The sequence below is a fragment of the Alnus glutinosa genome, chromosome 10 (assembly GCF_958979055.1).
Source record: "Alnus glutinosa chromosome 10, dhAlnGlut1.1, whole genome shotgun sequence".
Taxonomy (NCBI): domain Eukaryota; kingdom Viridiplantae; phylum Streptophyta; class Magnoliopsida; order Fagales; family Betulaceae; genus Alnus; species Alnus glutinosa.
Window position 1 is genome coordinate 5,342,871 of NC_084895.1, and position 24,536 is coordinate 5,367,406.

The following is a 24,536-nucleotide window of genomic DNA, read 5'->3' on the forward strand; positions in this document are numbered from 1 at the left end:
ACATGTCTACTATTCATTCCCTATGTATTATTTTAATATAAAAGAAGTATAATTAATTGATATAGGGAAGAGAGAAAAAGTAAGAAAGGGAGAAAAAGAATAAAATAAGAGTAAAAAAATAATATTTAATTGATATAGGGAAAAGTAAAGGAATCTATTGTGGGGTATTTTTTTATAGGGAAGCAAAAAGTAGTTTTGTTCCCTAAATATAGAGAAAATAGTTGGGAATCTGCTGTTAGAGCACTAGTAGCAGTTACCTTTATATTGGTTCCCTTCCCTATATTTAGGGAAAATTTCATGAAAAACATCAAAAAACCTCCCACAGCAGATGCCCTATATTTAGATGAGGGAGTTGGGAATGAATAGTGATTCCCTATGTATACATGTCTACTATTCATTCCCTATGTATTATTTTAATATAAAAGAAGTATAATTAATTGATATAGGAAAGAGAGAAAAAGTAGGAAAGAGAGAAAAAGAATAAAATAAGAGCAAATAAATAATATTTAATTGATATAGGGAAAAGTAAGGGAATCTATTGTGGGGTATTTTTTATAGGGAAGTAAAAAGTAGTTTTGTTCCCTAAATATAGGGAAAATGGTTGGGAATCTGCTGCTAGTGCTCTTAGTGCTCTAAGAGCATTCCTAGCAGCTTCTCTTCCCTTCCCATCTATTTTTCCTAAATGTAAGGAATAAAATTACTTTTTGCTTCCCTATGAAAAAATACCCCACCAGCAGCTTCTCTTTACCATTCCCTATATCATTAAAATATTAATTTTTACTTTTCCATTTTGTTTTTTATTCATTTCTTTTTCTTCTCTCTCGTTCTCTCGTCTTCTCCGTCACAGTGTCACACACAATGCCGCCATCCCTTCCGTCACGCAAGCTGCAGAATGGAGAGCGAGGAGGACACCGAGACGGAGGAAACGGAGATCGTCACGCGGCCGGTGTGGGTGAACCCGAATTTCTCGAAAAGGATCATGGGGCGGGTGTCGGAGGTGATGGCCAGGGTTTTGATCTCGGTGGAGCTGTGGGAGAGGAGAAGGAAGCGGAAGGGCAGTTTCGTCATTTTGGTGGTTGGTGTGGAGAGACTGGAGAGGAAATTGGCGTGGTGAAGGGGGCGAAGGGGGAAAATCAAGTGGGAGCGAAGGATGCGAGGCAATGATAAATTGATGATGAGGGTCAAGGGGAAAAGATCGAATTGGATACAATGGATACAATGGGGGATTCGGACGGACGCTGGAATCGGCGCAGGGGATATCGCTTGGTGGGTCAGTGTCAGACTCGGCGGTGGTGATTGCGACGACGTCGTTGGCTGTGGTGATCGGGCTGTTGGTCGTATTGGTGTGGAGGAGATCGTGGGATCGGAGTGGTGACAAGGAGGTGAAGCCGGTGGTGGTGCCCAAGCTGTCGAAATGGATAGAGGCATAAGAAAAAGAGGAGCAGAGATGGCGATCGAAGAGAGAGGAGCGGTGATGTGCACAGAGAGAGAGAGGAAGAACAGATGCTTGGGATTTGCAGAGAGAGAGAGAGGAAGCACAGATCGTGGGCAAGAGGAGAGAGGTTTTTTTTTTTTTATGAATAAACAAATGCTTAGGATTGCTACAGTGCTTCCCAATACATTGAGAAGCACTGTAGCAATCCCAGGAAACATATAAGGAAAGGGAAGCTGCTGTAGGATTGTTTTTTTGACTTTTTTAACATTTTCCCTAAAATGTAGGGAAGGGAACTCATAGGAAAGCTGCTAGTAATGCTCTAAGACCTATTATAATTTTGATCGCAAGAAAAGGCACGCTTCCAATCCATGAAAACGTTTCTAAAGAAAGTCTTCTTTTCACTCAAAAATATATAAATTCCATTCACAAATATCATCTTTTATTTTTGGCGAGACAATCACAAAATCTTTTGAATTGGACTAGATCAACTGAAATCAACACATCCTAGTAGTTCAAATAGGTCATTATTTACCCGATAACATGCCAATTGAAAAACCCTAACGGCCTACAATATGGTAAAATCTGGGAGTGTGTGTTAAGTACTGTAGGTGGAAGTTCAAAACCAAACAAAGCTAATTACTGGTACAAATAGAAGACTACCGGCTCTCAGATTGAAGCCACTCTCAATGTCAATCTAAAAAGAAGATTACTCTCTAATTCGACGGAGAAGCCGAGGCGATCGTGCATTTGGGGAAAAAGGCCAATCTAGTGAGAGAGGCTTTACAAACTCCGATAGTCTATCACGGTGACTTCATCCTCCGGAGCATCCAAATCTTGATAACTGCACCACCACAGACAAGTAAATACCAAGAAACACATTCACAAAATCACAAAATCAGAGAACTTTCATAGAAGCTACAGTTACTAAAAACCCCTACGAAAATTAGAAGCTCAAGTTAACAAAGATATTAACAATGAACTGATGTGAAGAGCTATTATTTACTAGGATAGTCCAATGAACTGATGAGTCCCACCACTGTTTCACCATGTCTACAAAACCTTCTGCTTTAAACCACATGTTCTCGAATTTTAATGATCTAGAACCTCTAAACATACCTGGACTATCAAGCAATAAGGGAAAATGATCCAATAGAGGTCGAGGAAGATGGTGCTTAATCAAGAAAGGGAAATGCTCTTCCGACTCTTGAGACACTAGAAATCTATTAATCCTCGACAAAGAAGGGGGGTCTTGATTGTTAGATCATGTGAAAGAACCTCCCGCCAACGGGATACCATCAACCCCTGCTCTGAAATGAAGTCTGAAAATTCCCACACGGTAGAGGTTAACCAAGACGCCCTAACCTTTCTGGTTCTATATTTGTTCGAATAAAATGAGCTGACAACAGAAAACCCCTGACAACTCCTCCCACAGATTCTGCCTTTCAGAATCAGCGTTGGGACCATAGACTCTTGGAAAAGCCCAAACGAACTGATCCAAAATAGATTTGAATTTGCAAGAGATACACAAAGTTCTCACCGCCTCTTCAATGCATTCCACTGTGTTTATCCCACATTAAGAGAATACGAGTCGATGCCAGTCCACCCCATGAAAGATCCACCCCACATGCCTCGGACTACACTGGCAAAAATCTACTCCATTTTTGTTTCTTGAAAACACATTACGCCAGGCTTCCAGTTTTTCAATAAATTGCTAATACTGACCCTTTTCCCTGCATCATTAAGACCTCTAACATTCCAACTAATAATTTTCAGATTCATAATGGGATAGAAGCTTCACCACAAGACCGAGTAGGACAGGGTTTGGGCGGTTTCTTTTTGGAGTCACAGTTCACTGAGCAAGACAAATTAATTAGTTCCCTAACTCATTTAACACTACTCCCTGTCTCTTTTTTATGGATCCTGGTGTTCCTTTATGACCCTTGCAACTGGATTCAATTGCAGAGAAAAAACTCAGAAACCTCCTTTTCAAAGCCTTAATAAGGAACCCCCAAAAAAATTTCCAACCTATACATGCATTTTTAACTTAGTCCGACTTAACATTTTTACTCACATGAAGGGTTGAGTTAAGAAGGGAATTAACTTAGACGACAAAAGAGGGCACCCTCCTTTTAAGAAGAAAAACCGCAAAAAACTGGACAAGTGGTGTCAAGCTCGGCTATGTTGGTTAGCTGAGAAAAATAAAGCTCATCCCTACAAGAACGAAAAACAGAACCAACCCGATCATCTGATCGAGACAAACTATCACTCTCAACTTTGCCGACAACCCCACTAGAGAAAGCATCCAGTGGACGAAGCCTACTGTCTCCATCCTGGAACGAGAGCAAAATTGTGCAAGAAGATGTGGGCGAGTTGCGACAGAAGGAACAAAACTCAAAGTCCATCTCCAGTGGAGAAGACCCGGCCACCGGCATGACTGTGGCCATACACATGGTCTCTGTCCGATCTCGTCCCAACTTGGAAGTACAATTCCTCAACATTACAAATTCCGGCAAGATGCAGTGAGAAGAGAGACAGAGCATCATTGTGTGGGATCAAGGCAATGAGATTTGGAATGGGGAAGATGGAGAATCCCCTTACCCTTTGAATATTTTACATTCCGACTTGCCCTTGGATTGGGCAATGGATAGTGATGAGGGCGAGGATATGTTTTTGGCAATCATGGATGCCATTGAATGAAGAGGACTTTCATCGGGAAACAATGGTAGCACACCAAAAGACCAAAGGTAGGAGGGAGCTGTTGAATTTGAAAAGCTCTATTAACTACGGCGATGCAAGCGCACCCTCTCACGTTGGAAAGGCAAGATTCACATGATGTAGTGTTCATGTGGGATTTGGGTTTTAGGGTCTAGCGAGTTTGTTGGGTTTTTTTTTTCGGCTGGTTTGGTTGTTCATGTGTACTTAAGGGAGCTTTACGCTTTTTTCAATATATTTTTATTACTTATCAAAAAATAGAGAGACAAAGCATCAACAACTCGCTTAGGTCTAAAAGGACCTAACGCCCGAGAAAGAGCGATGACCCGAGCAACGTAACTCGAGCCACATGCCTATTAACAAATGCAAGTTGTTGCCCTGTATCTGGACCTTCGGGTGACACAGTAGCGAGGCCCAAACCAACACTATATTCTGGGTTGAGGCCCACTCGTCACAAAATGGAAAAGGTGGGCTGCGAAAGCTTGGTTGTGGGCCCATTAATACAGCGGGCTCCTTAAAAGAGGCTGGCTTTAACTGACTTGGTCTTGCAAAAACCACTGGGCCCGAATCATTGGGACAAATAATGGATGATTTACCCCCAACCCAACCTGCTCTAAAGCCTTATAAGAGTTGCTAACACGTGGGATCCATGTGGGAATTGACCAAGCTTTTCCCCATGACACATAATGCTTTCCACTCTCGTCTGCGTAGACTTTCAAACGCATACCAATCCTAGCGCTCGATTTCCTTGAGTACTAAAGACATACCTTTTTGGCCTTATGTAGCTTCCACTCAAGGAAGAACAGTACACCCACCTTTCTGCCCCTCCCATTTTGCTTTGCCATTTTTCGTGCAGAGGTAGAGACAAAGAACGCCAACAACACTAGACAGTTGTGCAACTGTACACTAGGCGTGTCGAGAGGGTCGTACTTTCTAGCTCACCGTTACAGGCCCATCCAGCACCCCTCTTGTTGAAACTAATTGGACTACCACGACCAGCTACCACATAAGTAAACGAGCGGGGACATTTTGAAGCTCCGGGGAGGATTAAACGACGGCTGGAGAAGCTTGGTACACCGGGGTATACGGAACCAGCAAGTACCGCATCACTTCCACATAACCACACCATCCCAATTTTTTCTTGCCTTTAGGAATAAGGACAAATCCCCTTCGCCCGCCACCACTAAACCCTTCGATGGCCATGTAGCACCAATAATGGTAACTGCACAGCTGGCCCAAGAGGACCCACACTAGTCCCTAAACTTACAAAGGAAGCCCACACTGTTTTCAATTTTTGCCATGTCTAAACCACCGAAAGCAGCCAGAAAACTCCTCCCAAAGAAATTGAACAGAGATAACCCTTCCTGCATTCTACTACTCATAACCTGGAGGAGTTTCCCCACGGCTCTAGGATGAACTCAATTGATTTCAATTCAACCCAAAAAAAAAAACACCTCCCCATGGTGGACTTCGTTACGGCAACAGATTCAAAGACAAAAAAAAAACTCAGCAGCTTCACCAAAAATCTTCGACAACATCTCCCCGTAACAGCCAACCAACCAACCAACAAACAGAGAACAAAGAAAACTGAAACACCAACACAGAAGGCTAGCAGGGCACACCTTCACGCGCTGCTGAGAGGGATAGAGAGGGAGAAAGAAATGAATTGCATTCAAACAGGAATAACTGAGCAAAAAAGAAAATTTACAGAAGAATATAATAAAACAAAAGAATTTGCATTCAAACAGGAATAACTGAACAAAAACGTTACTGGTGAGCACTTGAGCAGATTGACAACCCAGAAACATAGAAATATCCATAAGATCACATACCTTCGCATCCGTCGAGGATCGGGTCTAAAAGCTGGGGGAACAATAATTGGTGTCGGCCCCCCAATATTAGGACCAGGTCGCATTTTTCTGCCACTGCCATCATACGATGATGGCCCTCCCTGCTCCCGTATTATCTGCATTGCAACTTCTGGAGGAGCAGGAACAAAGGGTCCCAAAGGCCTGCAATAATCAATACGGGTGAGACTTCAAATAAATTGCAAAATTAACTTTCAAATGTTTCAGAACAAGAAGGTAAAGTATGATATGAAAGGGCAACCAACCCAGCACCAGGAACAGGCATTAAAACTGGTGGAGGAGGTATATCTGAGGGAAATGGGGCAACACCACTCATGGCTTGCCCACTGTATGCATCATACATTGAGTCGTCATGATTCCCTACTTCGAGGACACCAGGTTTAGATTGTCGATCACGGGAAGGGGAATTCTCATTCCTATCAAACCGTTCACCATCATTAATCCTGTCAACACGTTCATGATCCCTCCGGTTGCCACGGTCATCTCTCAATCGATTCTCCATACCCAGTCTCCGCCTCTGTGGCTTGTCCTTCTGAAAATAGGTCATGTAATGCATCATATAAGATACAGAAGTAACACGCATATATTGGATCAATTGTACATGATAAACTAGTAATAGTTTGAGATTTTAAATATTTTTATTATTGCCCCATATGTGTATAACATACAACATGAGCAAAAGATACCTGAGGTTGCTGCATGACAGGTGTTCCACCCGGAGCATCTGGATCACTGCATATATAATAAGGAATTCGTCACCTCATCCATAAAAGACTGCCAATAGTTACAATGAATGAACAAACAAACAAAAGTTAAACTTACTTCATGTAATTTTGGAAATAGAGATCCTCACGCACTTTCGAAGTCAGTTCCATTACAAGGTCTGAGTGTTTAAGCTTCAGATGCTTATGCACAAATTCAGAAGCATGGAAAAGCTTCGTACAGCCCTTGGCTCCACAGCCATACTTCCATCCATACTTTTCATCTCTTATTTTCCTAACAAATGGCTCCACGCCTTCAACAGCAGCTGCATCTATCTTCTCCTTAGCAGTCATTAATTCCAAGGGATCCTGACCTTTCAACCTTTCTTGCCAAAATGAGTCAAGTTTCTTTTCCCAATCAGCCCCAGCTTTACTTTTTTCTTCAAAATTCTTTCCTTCTGGCCTTACATGCCTAAAACCCTTAGCTTCATTAGTTTCAACCATGCCATAGTAATCTAAACCATGGATCCGCCATAGATACGTGATAAGAGTATCCAGAAGCTCGACACCCTCCAGGCCTTTTACAGATGTTAAGCCTCGTATAATTATAATTGGACCAACAGATCCACCATGGGACTTATCACTGTCAGTTTTGTCATGACCAACACTGCATAAAATATTATCTTCAACCCCTTTTTCAGAATCAAGTTTGCGTACCAGGGCCCGAGCTTGTTCAATATCTGCCTGTATTCTTCTAGGCTCAGTACTGACAAGGGAGGCCTTTGGAGCAGCTGAAAAATCATTTTCTTTAACTGGTCCCCTACCATGTCTTCTTCGTTTTCCACCGGCCTCTGCTTCATCATCAGAGTTTTGATCGCTAGCTAACCCCGATTTGTTTGATGACAAGGCATTAACACTAGGATTTCTACATCACAAAAGACGGATGTGTCATACAGCTAGGAAGATGCAAAGTTTCTGTTCTCTATCATTTTATTTTATTTAGAGAGAGAGAGAGAGAGAGAGAGAGTACAGGTCAAGTGTTCCACTCTGCAAATCAAGCAAAAAATCCTTGGCCAAATTTCGAGCTTGTTCATTCCTCCTGCAAAGCATAGAATTAAAGACCAAACAAGATATTAATTAGTATGTCCAACTAACTACCCTCAAAAGTTATTAAGCCCATATATTAATCTAGTATGGTAAATATGCATGTGTATTTATCCGTTTGTGTGTGCACAAAAAAAAAAAAAAAAAGAAGCCCTTCACACAAAATACGTCTTAACCATACAAGATCAATTTATGCAAAAAGGATTTTGTGTTTCTCATTCTTCAGATAGATAACTAAGTCGTACTCACCTTTCAATGACAGTAATTAAATTGGTCGGATGATACTTGTCTTTCAACCTTCATTGACAGATTAATATAATTAGTTAAAAAAAACTATATTTACATAAACAGTTGACATTAGAAAATTAGTTCATTGATGAACCATAACAGTCAAAAAAGAACCAATTAAAATCAACACCACAAAAAGAGAACCTACCACTCCTCATCTTTATGAGCATCAAAGAAAGCACGTTTCTGAGTAGAAATGTACTCTGTTTTATATTCTTGATACCTAAGTAATCAAAAGCACATATCATTCCTTGATCAAAAAAATAAATAAACTATCAATTAATTAGCAAATGATCGGACAAAAAAAAATAGATTCAAACATATTTTACTTCCCAGAATATACCTACGCTCAGCTTCGGCAGGTAAGATATCATCTTCAAGCTCCTGAATGAATTGCTTATAGGACATCAACCCCTCCCTGAAACAATTTGTGTATTGCATCACATTAATATATGCATCTGAACAAATAACATCTTTGGCAGAAGTTAAATGAGGATAAGATACAAGACATTCATCAACTATAATAGAAAAGCCACCACACACAAAAGGGAGGGGGCAAAAGAAAATAGGGAAACTTGAAAAATATGAGAGCAATTAAATTTGTTTCTATAAACAATATTGTCATGTTGAAAGAAGCATAACACAAGTACATAATAGCAAGTATACAAATAGCACTAAAGTGGGTCTGCATCTCAGCATTACAAGACACATAAAATGAAACAAAAAGTCTGTAAAGATCTGATAAAGTCAGAACGGATACCAGAAACATGAAGTATGACTATTATGTGAGTTCTAAAGTTCAATTAAATTCCATCATAACTAAATTCAGACATCACTTCAACACAGCTCAGAGGGAGTCCAGAGAAAGGCATTTTCAGTTATCCAGAAGAATACTATCATGGGAAAATTTCAAAAGATTCAAATTGCACTGCAAGCTTTGGTACTCTAACTGGATCAATTAAAATAATTCACAAATGTTTCTACAAGACAAGAAAAGACAGATTGAGTAAAGTAGTCTTTAGCATCTATATTTCTACTAGTCATGTATAAAAAGTTGTTTGCCTGACTAAGGTTCTGTAGAGAGTGGCCTTTTTTGTTTGGTCGGCAGCCCTATATAAGATCCTTACCAAAGATAACCACAAGAAATGGCATGTCATTGTGGCAGAAAGGTGTCACATGTGTAAAAGGAATGGAGAGTCCGTGAACCATCTTCTTCATTGTGAGGTTGCTTGTGCCATTTGGAATGTTTTCTTCATCATGGGTTATGCCTATACAAGTAGTAAACTTGTATGCTTGTTGGTCGACTACCGGCAACACTCAGAGTGTTGCAGTGTGAAAGATGGTGTCTTTGTGCCTTTTGTAGTGTCTATGAAGGGAAATGAATGACAAAAATTTTGAATACTGTGAGAGGACTATGAAGAAGATTAAATCTTTATTTTATTTTATTTTATTTTAGAAGTAATAAGCCAATCTCATTAAAAGCGTAAGGCGCCCCTTAGTATACTTGGAATATACAAAAGGAGATTAAATCTTTATTGTTTTAATACCTTGTATCTTTGGATAGCTACTTTTGTTTTAGTACACTTGGAATATACAAAAGGAGATTAAATCTTTATTGTTTTAATACCTTGTATCTTTGGATAGCTACTTTTGTTTCTCCTTTAGTGATTAGTTATCATGATTTCCTTGTTCTTTTTACTCCTACTATGCAGGTGGTTTCTCTTGTATATTTATAGTGTACGTTGGGGTGCCTTACGCTTTTAATAATATTTTGATTTCTTATAAAAAAAAAATGTATGAAAAATTATATACCAACAATATTGTTAAAAGCTCACGGTAAAACTCAAGCACAAAGACCTCAAGGCACACTTAAAACACAAAGGCCTCATAGTGCCTAGGTGCAAAGCACAAAGTACAGGGAAAGTATAACAAGGACTTCTACAAGTTAAAAGCAGAAGCGTCTGACTAGAAGAAACTTGAATTGCTCAACAAAGAGAACCTGTTTTTGATAAGTAATAAACCAATCACATTGAAAGCGTAAGGCGCTCCTAAGAACACAAGAAGAAACTGATTATAATGACTTCTTCCTCTCTCTCCCCACCCCTTTCTCCCATTATATGAGGAGCCTTCTTCCTCTCTCCCAACCCCTCGCCTCTCTTCCTCTCTCCCCACCCTAGCGGTGGCACATGGAGGCGCGTCACGCTAGGGCTTTTGCTTCCTTCAGTCTTTTCGGTGCTCGACGCCCAGTGTCTCCTTCACATCTGCCTGTGAAGACAGCTCCTGTTCTGCAAAAACAACAGAACACGCAACATCACTTGGGACAAAGCAAAGACGGTCCTTACCCTGCAGACCATCAGACGAAAAACCCAACAATCTAACACTATCCACGTGTTCTTTGCCCAGCGGATTCCCCCGCCTTGACGACGTAAACAATGCCGTTGCAGCTGAGCACGATTCCGCCCACACCACCTCCACAATCGAAGAACTATTACAATTCAAAACCTTCCCCGTCCTTGGCTCCACCTTCCCACCTACCTTCTCTGCCGGCAAAGAAGACCCAAAACCACGCTTCCCTAGCCTTTCGCAGCTCACCAACAAACTTGAGCCAACCCCATCCTCCACGCCCCTCAAGAACAAGAAGGAACCCTCTCTGTCCGCGCACTCCATAGGCCGCTGCCTCTAAAAACCGACCATTTTTGTTCTCAACTCTACAAACAATTGACACCTTTGACCCCTCCCTGAAAGATTTAACAAAATCTGAATCTCCAGGGAAACCCATCAGCTCCTCCATCATCGACACCAGCCACTTAGTGCACTAGTTGCTTAGGAGTACCTCAGTGGAAATATCTTTCATCTTTCTTCCACCCGCAACACCGACTCTGTTATGGGCCTGGTTTAGGGAATGTGTTTGGGATCGAGTGAGTGGTTTGGAAAGGGGCAGAGCCGCCGGGTTGGTCTTCTTAGGATTGCCTATGATGAAAATTGGGAATGGAATATGGGGTATTCGAGGTACCCCTGCCTCCTACAACTGAGAAGTTGTTTGTTGGTTAATTTCTGCATGTCTTATTCCTCCTCAATAATCCCTATAAATAGGATACAAATGATTATAGAAAGAATACAGAATTAGCCTATTCTAGGGAAAGTATAATTCCCTTATTTACTCTCCTACAATTCTGCTGTCAATCCGGTACTAACTGGGAATATAATCCCTTATTCTTAGACTTACTCTTAGACTGCTAATGGGCATCTCATCCCTTATTCCTAGTCCTTCCAAACTTGAAACCGTGTTCCCCAAGTCCACGATCTCCTCCCTTACATTCCATACATATCTCAGCCGCCACCCTGATTTGCTGCTAGGGTTTTGTTCCGTCTAGTATAGGTGCGTAACACTCCTCCGCGCTTAAAATGACCCTTGTCCTCAAGGGCAAAAGTGGGAAAGCGAAGCTTGAAGTCTGAGAGAAGTTCCCACGTGGCATCTGCGGGGGAAAGCTCCTTCCAATGTACCAATATCTCTGAATTTCCCTGCTGGAGTCGCTGATCCAGGATGGCTTGTGGAGTTAACTGTCGGTCTTCGGAAATGAGGGGAAGATCATCTTGGACTGGAACCCCAACACCTATCCACTTCTTGAGAACGGAAACATGAAAGACATCATGGATTTTGGCCTTGGGAGGAAGTGCAAGACGATAGGCGACAGGGCTAATTTTCTTGACAATTCGGTAAGGTCCGTAGAACTTAGGAGCAAGCTTCGGGTGCTGGCGCTTCTGTACTGAGTTTTGCCGGTACCCCTGGAGCTTCAAATAGACCCACTCCCCTTCGGAAAATTCCCGCTCCGTATGGTTCTTATCATACACCTGTTTCATCCGGTTCTGTGCTTCCAACAGCTGCTGCCGTACCTCCTTGAGAATGACATCTCGAGCCTTTAAGGTCTCTTCAACAGCGGCAGACCTGGTGGTACCCGGAGTGTAAGGCAGTAAGGGGGGAGGGAGACGTCCGTAAACAAGCTCAAACGGGGTTTTCTTAGTGGCCGAATGATATCCCGTGTTGTAACAGTACTCGACCCAGGGAAGCCACTTAGCCCACTGTTTTGGTGAAGAACTTGTGAAGCACCGTAAGTACATTTCAATGGTGCGGTTTACGACCTCTGTTTGCCCATCTGTTTGGGGATGATAGGCGGAACTAAAATTGAACTTAGTTCCATGGAGACGAAAGAGTTCACGCCAGAAAGTCCCCGTGAATACTGGATCCCGATCACAAACAATGGAAGAAGGAATACCATGAAGACGGAAGATGGTCTCAAAGAAGACCTGCGCCACTTGTGCTGCCGTATAGGGGTGCTTCAGGGGAGTGAAGTGTCCATATTTGGAAAGGCGATCGACAACCACAAAAATAGTGGTTCGGCCATAGGAAGCAGGGAGTCCATCGATGAAATCCATGGAGATATCTGACCAAACTAGTTCTGGAATGGGCAGGGGTTGCAGCAGCCCGGCTGGTCTGGTATTATCCGCTTTGTGGCGCTGGCAGACATCGCAATTCTTGATAAAGTGCCGGAGTTGTGGCTTCATCTTCGACCAATAGAAAACCGACCTGATTCTCTTGAGCCCCTTTTGGTAACCCTCATGGGTTCTGTTGTGGAACTCACTGAGGATGGCTGCTGTGAGGGGCGAGGTGGAGTTGAGGTAGATCCGGTCCTTGAAGTATATAAGCCCATTCTGCAAGTGCCACGGTCCTTCGAGCTCCTGCTGCTGGATCCTTTCTGCCAAGGCTTTCAGCTCAGGGTTTTGTTGGACTTCCTGCTGAATAGGTTCCACCCAGCGGGGCACCGGGACGGAAAGCGCTGAGAGGGTTCCTTCCGCTTGCCGAGAGAGTGCGTCCGCTGCTCTGTTGTCCTGTCCCTTCTTATACTCAATGAGGAAATCATACCCCATGAGCTTGAGAAGCCATTTCTGCTGGGCCTCCGTGGCTATGGCCTGGTCCCATAGGAATTTAAGACTGCGATGGTCCGTCCGAATCACAAAACGATGACCCAAAAGATAGGGTCGCCATTTTTTTACTGAGGTAACCAGGGCTAACATTTCTTTCTCATATGCCGAGAGGGTAAGATTCCGACCGTGTAGTGCTTGGCTGAAATAGGCGATGGGTCGTTTTCCTTGCATCAATACCGCCCCAATGCCCAAGCCGGAAGCGTCGCACTCGATGATGAATTGCTGAGAGAAATCCGGTAGGGCCAAAACCGGGGCCTTGGTCATTGCTTCCTTAAGCCGAGAGAAGGATTCTTCGGCCTCGACATTCCATCCCCAGGCGTCTTTTTTGAGGAGCTGGGTTAGCGGCCTGGCTATGGTGCCATAATTTTGAATAAACTTCCGGTAGTATCCGGTGAGGCCTAGGAAGCCCCGAAGTGCCTTCAACGTTTGTGGTTTTGGCCAGGCCAGCATTACCTGAATTTTGTCCAGGTCTACTGCCACTCCCTCCCGATCAATAACATGACCAAGGTACTTCACCCGCTGCTGCCCGAAGCTGCACTTGTCTTGTCTCACATAGAGTTTGTTAGCCCTCAGAACCTCAAAAACTGCTGTTAGATGCTGCAAGTGGTCCTCCCAAGAACGACTATAGATAAGTATATCATCAAAAAAAACAAGGACAAACTTACGTAAGAAGTTTCCAAAGATGTCGTTCATTAGCGATTGAAAGGTCGAGGGTGCATTTGTGAGCCCAAACGGCATGACCAGGAACTCAAAGTGCCCATGATGCGTGCGAAACGCTGTTTTCTCTATGTCTTCCTCCCGCATTCGGATTTGGTGATAGCCTGAGCGGAGATCCAATTTGGAAAAGTATTGGGCTCCCCGCAGCTCATCCAGCAGCTCGTCGATCACTGGAATTGGGAACTTGTCCTTGATGGTCACTCGATTGAGGGCTCGGTAGTCCACACATAGTCTCCAAGACCCATCTTGTTTCTTTACCAACAGTACCGGAGAAGAATACGGGCTGGTACTGGCTCGGATCATCCCTGTGTTCAACATTCCCACGACAAGTTTCTCTATTTCATTTTTCTGATAATGGGGATACCGGTAGGGACGTACCTTTACTGGAGAAGAGCCCTGGATTAAGGGAATGTGATGGTCATGGCTGCGAACCGGTGGGAGGTCGCGTGGCTCATCAAACACTTGCCGGAATTCACCCAAGACTCGCTGTAAGTCAGGGTTACCTACACCCGGACACTGCTGTTCCACCCCCAACTCTACTGCCATAAGTTGGAGTAATATACCCTCCGGACATCGACGGATTTCCCTTTGCATCTTGGGTCCCTCCAGCACCCTATTCCTAGGTGAGTTGACTCCTACCAGTGTCACCTTCCGGCCTTGCCACATGAAACTCATGTGCAGAGAAGCAAAATTCCAGAGAATTGGGCCAAGGGTCTTCAGCCATTGAGCCCCGAGAACTGCGTCATACCCCTGGAGGTCGATGAAGACAAATTCCAGAGTGAATAAGGTGCCTTCCAGTAGCACTGGCACCGCCGAACACTTCCCCCTGCTGGACAGTCGCTCTCCGTTGGCCACCATTACCTCAAAAGCCGTGTGCTTGTCCGGTACCAAGCCCAATTTTTCGGCCAGCTTCGTGTTGAGGAAATTGTGCGTGCTCCCAGTGTCAGCCAACAGGATCACTCGAGCCTCTTTGATCATACCCGAGATGCGCATAGTTTGAGGGTTGGGCACCCCTGAGATGGCGTGGAGTGATATTTCTGGAATTTCGAAATCATCCTCTTCTCCTGCTTCCCGTTCCTCTTCCTGGTTTGACTCCTCAACCTCCCCTTCATAAACTCCTTCAATCAAGAAAAGTTTCTTACACCTGTGCCCAGGAGAAAACTTGTCATCGCAATTAAAGCAGAGACCCTTATCCCGTCGTTCCTTCAATTCGGCCGGGCTTAATTTCCGGATTGCTGGGCCTCGATTTCGCACCAAATTTGCGGATGGCAGGGGTGGCGCATTGGGTGGTCCTATGCCTTTTCTAGAGTCGAACAGATTTGGTCCTCTCCGCTGAGACAGTAGTCGTGCCTCATATAATCTTGCAAGACCTACGGCAGCAGTGAGGGTGCTAGGCCTGGAGGCTTGAACTTCTGGCCGAATATTCTCCTTGAGGCCGCTGATGAACCCTCCAACTTGTTGGGCTATTGACAGTCTTCCAGCCCTGCTTAGCAAGCGCTCATATTGTCCCTGGTATTCTCGAACAGTCCCTGTTTGCCGTAATTTGGTGAGGTCCCCAAAGAAGTCATCAAACTGCGTAGGACCATATCTCACATGGAGCCCCTCCTTCAATTGTTCCCACGAAGCGCCCTCCTCAGTCTCTTTAAAGAGCTGGTACCACAGCTGCGCCTCCCCCTCAAGATGGTAGGCCGCCAGGGCTACTTTGTCTTCCTCTGCCGTCTCTTGAAACTCGAAGAACTGCTCTACCCGACATACCCAACTGGTTGGGTCTTCCGTGCCGTCAAACTTTGGGAAGTTCAGTTTAGCCACCTTTGGGAAGGAATTGCTTGATTCCGAACGGCCCGCTGTCTTGCTCGTCCCCGAGGAACTCGCGGATTTGTCATGATCTTCTGTTCTGTTTGCCTGGAGCCGATCGACCAGGACCGCCATCATCTCCTCCATTTGCTTTTTGAGTCTCTCCTCCATTGATCCCAGTTCCTTCTCCAATCTTTCGATTCGGTTATCCGACATCTCGCAACTTGGCTCTGATACCAAGCTGTTATGGGCCTGGTTTAGGGAATGTGTTTGGGATCGAGTGAGTGGTTTGGAAAGGGGCAAAGCCGCCGGGTTGGTCTTCTTAGGATTGCCTATGATGAAAATTGGGAATGGAATATGGGGTATTCGAGGTACCCCTGCCTCCTACAACTGAGAAGTTGTTTGTTGGTTAATTTCTGCATGTCTTATTCCTCCTCAATAATCCCTATAAATAGGATACAAATGATTATAGAAAGAATACAGAATTAGCCTATTCTAGGGAAAGTATAATTCCCTTATTTACTCTCCTACAATTCTGCTGTCAATCCGGTACTAACTGGGAATATAATCCCTTATTCTTAGACTTACTCTTAGACTGCTAATGGGCATCTCATCCCTTATTCCTAGTCCTTCCAAACTTGAAACCGTGTTCCCCAAGTCCACGATCTCCTCCCTTACATTCCATACATATCTCAGCCGCCACCCTGATTTGCTGCTAGGGTTTTGTTCCGTCTAGTATAGGTGCGTAACAGACTCCCCATCAAGAACCGAGAATACAAACGATTTTGCCTCTACCAAAAATCATCTTTCCATCTCTATGCTCGCCAATCGGAACCAACGAATCACCAAAGATCAGTTTCCATCGTCGAGAACACTCCAAACACCATTGATGACTTCACATAACTACTAGTCATCAATAGTCTTTGCATCCAATATGGGTACGTGAGTGCATGTACTATCCCTTCTAGAACCTTTGAATTAAAACTAATCATTCCAGTGCCAAATTTGAATCCTAATAAAACACAAACATTCCTAAACCTTTCAACATCAAAACATAACCAATTTGTCCTAATATAGTGTTGGGTTGAAGATCATGCATCAAAGTAAGAAATATAAATCTATCCTTTTTGAGAGCCAAATGGCTACTCACCGTCCTCTACTTTTTAATTCCAGTGTCGTTAAACTCGCCAGGGTCACTAAATGCAAAGGCCTCATGGAGCCTAGGTGCAAAGCGCAAGTGCACACCTAATCAAAGTAAAGCACAGCTTTTTTTTTAACACAAGTCAAGTCAATTTTTGTTCCTCAGATTTGCTATATAAGAGTATTACCTAGCAGAATCTGTTATTTGAATCCTCAGTGTACATAATGTAATATAACTAAACTATTAAATACTTATATGTTCAGTATAAACAACCAAATTCTTGGGATAACTATATTGTTAAACTACTAAACAATTAAACAATAACGATAATCATTTAAACTGAATGAATGATCCCAACACTTCCCATTTTCATTTAAATGGCATCTCCTGTTTGTTTTCATATACATTCTGATTTAAACCTTATATCACTTTTAGAGTATTTTCTCTTTGTTTTGCTCTGAAAAAAATTCGTAGAAAAGAATAAAAAAAGAAATTTTGCGCAGAAAAGGGGGCAGATGATTTGTTCCGCCTTTTGATGCCTTCTTCTTCTAAGCTTTTTTTTTTTATGAATATATAAATAAAAACATAATTGTGACTGTTGTAGTAGACTTTTAAAACAGAGTGGATATAACTAATCAACAATAAATTTTGATTGGCTTCACATCCAATGGCTATTTATAATTTATTACATAACTATTAAATTAAAAACAAAGAGCATGCATTTTAATGCTTGGCTCTTTGCAAAAAAGGGCATGCTTTTTCTGCTTTAGATGCGCTTATTTACAGGCACTTCACTTTAGAAGTAAGAATCGCTTTTCCTCTAGCACTTTGCACTTGATGCATACCTAGGCACGCTTTCAACAAAACTGCTTACTTTTTTTTTCCCAATAAGTAAATCTTTTCTTTATTAATTTGATTTTGAACATTCTTGATGGTTAAATATAATCACTCAGAAAGTCCTTTGTTTATTTCAGGGTGAGGAGATGCCGTTTCCATGCGAAAAAAAAAAAAAAAAAAAGGAAAAGCACAAGGTAAACTATGCACTTTTTTATCTACGATCAAGAGAGTTGATACATAAAGATCTAACCTTTGTGTGCTCGCTGTGTTTGATGAATCTGCATAACCACCACGGTTTGATTCAAAGTCTGCCAAAAAAAAAAGGCAACAGAAAAAATCAGCCCCAAAAAAAGAAAATAAACAAATTAACACACAATATAAGGACGCCTGCAGGGTGGAGGGTGTTGTTCCTCTTTTTTCTTTTGCATGAGATTGTTGGCGTAAGTTACTAGGGAGAGGCGGGGTTGAAATTTTATATTACATAAGTATGCTTTCCAAATCTCCCCATGTTAAAGCACTAGACTAAGTAGTCCTACAGTTGTAAGAAAAAAACATGAAAAACATTTTCTTGAGTTCTTGAGTTCGAATTTCATTATCATCCCAAAAAAACATGAAAAAAAAGGTTCAATAATATAAATAAATAATTGATTTTCCAACTACTATTGTAGGAGCAATAAACTTCTTTGGTTGCAAAACATTTTCACTATATTTTGGTTCACATTGGACTGGAAGGGAAAAGAATATTTTCAATAACCTTTTTTTTCCAAGCCCAAGCATCAATTCAAAAAAAATTCCAATAGATCCAACTTTTTCAAGTTCTTTCAGTTAATAAAATCTATATAGTAAGATCTCTATTGATTATAAAAACGCAAAATGCACCTACACCACCGTGGTTTAGGTCAATCATATTTACAACCCAAAAGTTTTCAATTTTTTTAATCAAACTTGTAGTAGCAAATTTTTCTTATCAATCACTTCCATCCCTCTCCCGTTAAATCATTGACACCAATTTTTTTTTCTAGCCCATTATGCCCACACTTGAAACCAACATTTACAATTTTCTAGATTTAGGGTTGGCCCGAGAGAGAAAAGGACTTAAAGAAAGAGAGGGAGAGAGGAATTTTGGCAACACAACTGAGGATTTCTTGACGTGCACCAAGACAACCCAAAGCTAGTCCAACCCCACACGACCTCCCACTCCTCCGCCACCACCACCACCATGTTCATCATCGCCGCTACCCATAAAAGCTAGCCGGTTCTTTGTTTGGCCCAGTGGACACAAGAAAACAAGAGTCAAGTCGTGCTTCAAGCAAACAAAGGTCCTGGATGCCAAATTCAGATGCAGAATCACTTCCAAACCAGAGGAACAGGGATCTGGCACAAAAATCAAGGAAGGATATCCAGCTTGGCAATCAATGGCAGCGAGGACAGCTCAGTTGAAAGGAGGTTGAGGTAGAGAGGGAATGGGGTCCAGCAGACAAAAGGTGACAAATGGGGGGAGATAGTTGTGGGAGATTGGGGGCAAAGCACAGATGTGCTAAAGAGAGAGGGAGTCCAGAACAAATAGGAAGCTACTAGAAGGCCAGCCGGCAGGTGGGGCTAAGGTCCGCCAAACCGAAGTAGTGGCTTTGTGGCCTGCGAGCATGCAATCCCATGAGTCCTCAACTGAGAACTGCTGGTGCTGGTCTTGGGCTCAAAATTGCTGCTTTTTATGTCGTTGAAATTCCAGTTGTACAGAGAAAGAGAGATCCTCGTCTTGACCTGTCTGGTGGGTTTCATTTAGCCTATATATAAGAATTTTCACTAACTTTTCTCTACTCAGTGCAAGTTAGAAGGTACGGAAATATAAGGTGGTTGCAAGAAACCTTTAGTTTGATCACTTACTTGGATCTTAAACAGTTGGTTTTTTTATAAACAGTTGGCTTTTGGTTAGTGAAATAACTCACTTAGACAAAACAGAGCTCGCTTGCAAGTGTTCTGGTTTTGGGTGCGCTTGCGTGCAGTTGGCATGTGGCAGCGAATTTGGTGGTGATGTTGCCTTGGAGGTAAAGGACCCCAAAGTAGAAAATTGAAAACGTTGAATTTGGGTGGGCATAATTAGAAAAGGCAAAAATTGCAGCTAATGCTTTAAGAGGAGGGGGAGGTACCAGGCTGAATAGAAAAACTTGATTCCCGCAATGAGTGTGAATAGAAAAATTGAAAATCCATGGGGTGCCAAAGAATCAACCCAAATCATAGGTGGTGTAGGTGCATTTTACCCTTATAACAAATACATGTGTCTTTTCCAAACTTTCCTAATTCAAGTCTATCAATGAACCTATATTTCTAAGATCTAGAAACGTTTTTATTCATATTTTGATGGGTCCCCTCCAAAAAAGGTTTGTTTGATGTTAGATCCTTCTACAGTGTCATGGCTTGTAATGATGGCTTTCTTTTCCCTTGAAAGAATGTTTGGCGGACTAAGATTCCTTTGAGGGCAGCCTTTTTTGCTTGGTCGGTGGCCCTAAGAAAAATCCTCACCATAAACAACCTTAAAAAGTAGCATGTCATCATGGTCAACAGGTGTTATATGTGTAAAAGGAATGGGGACTCCATGGATCATCTTCTTCTCTATTGTGCAGTTGCCTATGCCTCATGAGAAGTTTTCTTCAACCGATTTGAGTTGTCTAGGGTTATACCTAACGAGTAGTTGACTTGTATGCATGTTGATGGACTGCTGGCAGCGCTCGAAATGCTGTTGTGTGGAAGATGGTGTCTTCGTGCCTTTTGTGGTGTCTATAAAGGGAAAGGAATTACAAAAGTTTTCAAACCATGAGAGAACATTGGAGGAGATTAAGTTCTTTTTTTCAATACTCTATATTTTTAGACAATTGCTTTTATTTCTCATTTGGTGACTGGTTACCATGATTCCCTTGTTCTTTTCTTTTTTTTCCTTCAAGCTAGGTGTTTTCTTATATATATTTCATGTGTACCTGGGACACCTTACGCTTATAATGATCTCGATTAAAAAAAAAATTTAAAATTAAAAAAAAAAAAAAAAAAAAAAAAAAATGTGTTCTCACGATATTGTTTTTTAACCCAAGAATCACCCTCATGCTTGCCAATGGTCTAAGGCAAACTGGTTGTTAAATTACTGATGAGGACAAAAAACATTTTACAACAATGGGAAAATTTTCTCTAACTATCTAATATATACCGTTTCTACAATAATATCACATTTAAAGATGTAGTTTTTTTTAGGCAATGAAAATCAATTCAGTAGCACAAATACTGAACTAATTTTCATTGCCACATACTGTTATATTTGTTCACATTGTATCTGGTAAGCAATATGATTTGCTCCATCAATTATCCTAATGCTTAACAGGGCATAAAGGCAACATAAAACAAATAAATCAATGAAAGAGTATAATTCTATGTATAAACACATGAAAAAGATGCAGACACATAGACAATGGTTATTGCATCAGACTTCCATTAATCTAGATCAGCTTCTTGTTTTTGAAACCTTTCATTGGTTTTCTTTTCGTGCTTGAAACTTTAGACACGCTGCACATATTGCATATTTAATTTTTAACTTAATATATGAAACATGGAGAGATTTTGCTTCCAAAAAAGACACATAAACTACATTAGCATGTGATTATCATCCAAGAGCTTCCACGCATGCAAACGCAAAGCAAAACCAAAAACATACATACCAGAAGGTCCATTTTGATATGCACCTGCTGAACGATTCATAAACCGACCATGAGACTTTTCATCGGTAAATCCAGGTCTTCCCCCCATCCCACGCTCATATCCACCAGGATAATCATAGCCAAACCTGAACAATCATTAACATAAGGTAAAAGTAACCAAACAAATTATGCAAAACATTGATCCACTTTTTAAAAAAATAATAATAATTAGTTAGCGAATTTATTAAAAACTAATCAAAACAATAAGCTTGTCAAATAAAATAAAAATAAAAATAAAAAACCATAACACAGGGACAATAAGCATAATCTACCCTCTCTGTTTCTTTATCTTTTGAAAAAGGATGTGCTAACTTATCATGTTGACTTCCTACTCCACTTTTTAAAATAAATAAAATAATAATAATAATAATTAGTAAGCTAAATTATTAAAAACTAATCAAAACCACAAGCTCATCAAATAAATAAGAAAAAAAATTAAATGAAAAAGAAAAAAAGCCATAATACAGGAACTATAAGCATAATCTACCCCCCTCTGTTTCTTTATCTTTTAAAAAAGGATATGCTAACTTATCATGTTGACTTCGTACTACAAACACATTCTATTGCAGAAAACAACTCAAGGCCGCCATGTAAAACACATCAACTTTCTCAGCAACCTCAAACAAATACCTAAAGACAAAGGGCAACAGAGAAGAAAGGGGGAGGGAACTACTGTGGAGGTCAAAACTAATTTATATCAGCAACAGCGCAATATAAAACTATTGATATTCCCACCCCTCCAAAAAAAAAAAAAAAAACTGATTTCCATATTATTGTACCCCATCAAACAATTTCCTCCTCTATAAACAACGCAGACAATACAACAGAACAGCGGAAAGCATTGGGCTATTCTCAAAATAAACAGGCACATTATGATGGTTCCCAGCTGGCCAGCTCTCCCGAACCAAAGATAACATTATGATGGTTCCCAGTCACGAACCATAAAACAAAAATACATTGTACTGCTACTATGTCCCAAATGGACCATAACCTAATATCAATAGCACCATCAGTGGCAAACCATTTCCAACAATTTCAAGAACCACATGCCCTAAAAACCATCCATTCAGCCACAACCTGGTTCCACAAGCAGCAAACTAGCATCTTTTCTACATGGATTGGGGCCAAAATGGCCCTTTCACTCCCTTAAAACCGTATGATGATACGAACTCTATGTAAGAATATTTTTTTTGTAATTGGTCTTCCATTGATTGTGCGTGTTAATTTGCTAAAACGGGTTGTGATATAGTAATAGGCCTAATATTATTGAGTGATCACAATGTTAGTGGGTTTTTTGCAACTAGTGATGAGGTGAGCTGTACGTAGGCCTGATACATTCTAATCAAATGCATAGTGACAGAGGAAATAAACTAAATGCAAATTAACAACGAAAAAGAATCCATCATCAATCACAATCAAAAAACCCAACATGCATAAACAAATTGCACCAACTAATCACTCAAACGTTGCCAAAAATCACCTATCCTCCGGTCCGTAGCCGCCTCGGGGGCTCCCCCGCCTGGACCGCTTGAAAGGCGGGGGCGAGCGGCGTGCAGGTGGGGAGTAGCGGCGGTCACGGTACGGTGGGGGACTGGGACTGCGGCGGCGCTTGTAGTCCCTCTCTCTATCCCTCGGTTGCGGCGACGCGTTCCGCTCGTAGTAATCACGGCGGGCCGGTGGCCGATCCACGTCCCGCTCGTCCCTCCTGTCCCTCCTGCGCGGCGGCGGCGCGGGCGCAGGCACAGGCGGCGGCGCGTCGTCGTTGGCGGAGGGCTTGGGAGACTGGTCGACAGCGTCGGGAGGCATGTTCATCACCTCTGCCATGAACGAAGCCCTAGGGTAGAATTGGATTTAGGAGTTTGTGAGGGTTTCTGATTTGATAGGCATGGAAATAGAGAATTAGAATGCGGGGCGACAGGACATGTGATGCGATAAAATGAGAATGGGATTTGAGCACTTCTCGGTTATGGGAAATTATTGCCACTCACGTGGATACACGTGTCCAAAAATATTTTTCACTCGTCAAAACCTACTGTTAGCCACAAAATATTGGTGCAAAAAAAGTACTGTTTTATGCGTCCAATGCAACCGTCTTCTTTATAGTAGGCATGTACAAACAGGCGACCGGTGCCTCCCAGTTGAAAATTAATTGGAAAGAAACCCGTTATTTATATGGAAAGGAATTTTTATAATTTTACATCATAACCACTTTTAAAGGCAATTATAAATAATTACTAACCGCCTAGAACGAAATGGTTAGCAATTTTAGAGGTAGGCGGTTAATAACCGCCTACTGTTATATATAAATAATATAAATATTTATATTATATATTTAATATAAAAAAATAACTTTGATACACAAAGTGATGTATTTAATTTTATTAAAAAAAAAATCTTTCATCTGCTCTAAAAATTTCATTCTATTTGATAATAAGCAAATATTATATTTGGGATCACAATTTATTATCAATATCTTAAAATCTGCAAAAAGTTTAAATCACTACCTTTGAGCCTTTAAATCTAAAAATTCTGGTGCCTTATTCAATTTTTTTCAATGTCCTACCGTTCATCTTTAAGGTAACAAATTAAGGGGGTTTGATGGAAATCTCATCGGCCAAATAGGTATTTGAATTGGTAAGCTTGCTTCAACTTATACCGTTTTCTTTGTTCAAGTTCATTTATGTATATAGATATAATTCTTTACACTTTTCTTGAATTCTTGGTATATATTGTTTAATTTTATAGGGAATTTAGGATTACAGTATCTTTGTCGATGAATACGACATGGACTCTTTCGATTACTTATTTGATAAGTCCTTTACACTTTTCTTGGTATATATTATTTAATTTTACAGGGAATTGAGGATTACAGTACCTTTGTCAATGTATATGACATAGACTCATTCGATTACTTATTTGATAAGTATTTTTTAAAATAATAATAAGTAAAACAAGCCCATAAATTGGCCCAAAAGTCCACGTATAAAAAGCGGTTATCAACCACCGGTTATAGGTTTTAATAACTGCTAACCGCCGATTATAAAATAACTACTAATCGCCTAAGTAGAGCGGTTGTGGTTGTTAAAATTCAATAACCGCCTCAGGTGGTTGCGGTTAGCGGTTATAGCCAATGACTGCTAACCGCAACCACTTGTATAGCCCTACTTGCTGGTGTTTTTTTTATGTGCAGGGGAATAAGGTTAGATGTGTGTGTCA

At 41.4% G+C, this 24,536-nt stretch overlaps 1 protein-coding gene across 2 annotated transcripts; it reads right to left on the reverse strand.

The window, feature by feature from the left end:
* Nucleotides 1–1,872: 1,872 nt before the first annotated feature.
* LOC133879568 (serrate RNA effector molecule-like) lies at nucleotides 1,873–23,277 on the reverse strand. 2 transcript variants are annotated; one of them, XM_062318182.1, is made up of 12 exons: nucleotides 22,801–23,277; nucleotides 21,306–21,406; nucleotides 17,831–17,888; nucleotides 8,452–8,526; nucleotides 8,257–8,331; nucleotides 8,070–8,117; nucleotides 7,747–7,815; nucleotides 6,838–7,641; nucleotides 6,702–6,747; nucleotides 6,261–6,547; nucleotides 5,980–6,159; nucleotides 1,873–2,276 (listed from the first exon to the last, which is right to left on the reverse strand). In XM_062318182.1, exons 1-12 carry the CDS (start codon nucleotides 23,142–23,144, stop codon nucleotides 2,216–2,218), a joined length of 2,148 nt encoding a protein of 715 aa, XP_062174166.1. In that variant the 5' UTR covers nucleotides 23,145–23,277; the 3' UTR covers nucleotides 1,873–2,215. The 2 variants fall into 2 exon arrangements, with proteins under 2 accessions (XP_062174166.1, XP_062174165.1); XM_062318181.1 differs by having other exon boundaries at nucleotides 21,282–21,406; nucleotides 22,801–23,274.
* Nucleotides 23,278–24,536: the final 1,259 nt, after the last annotated feature.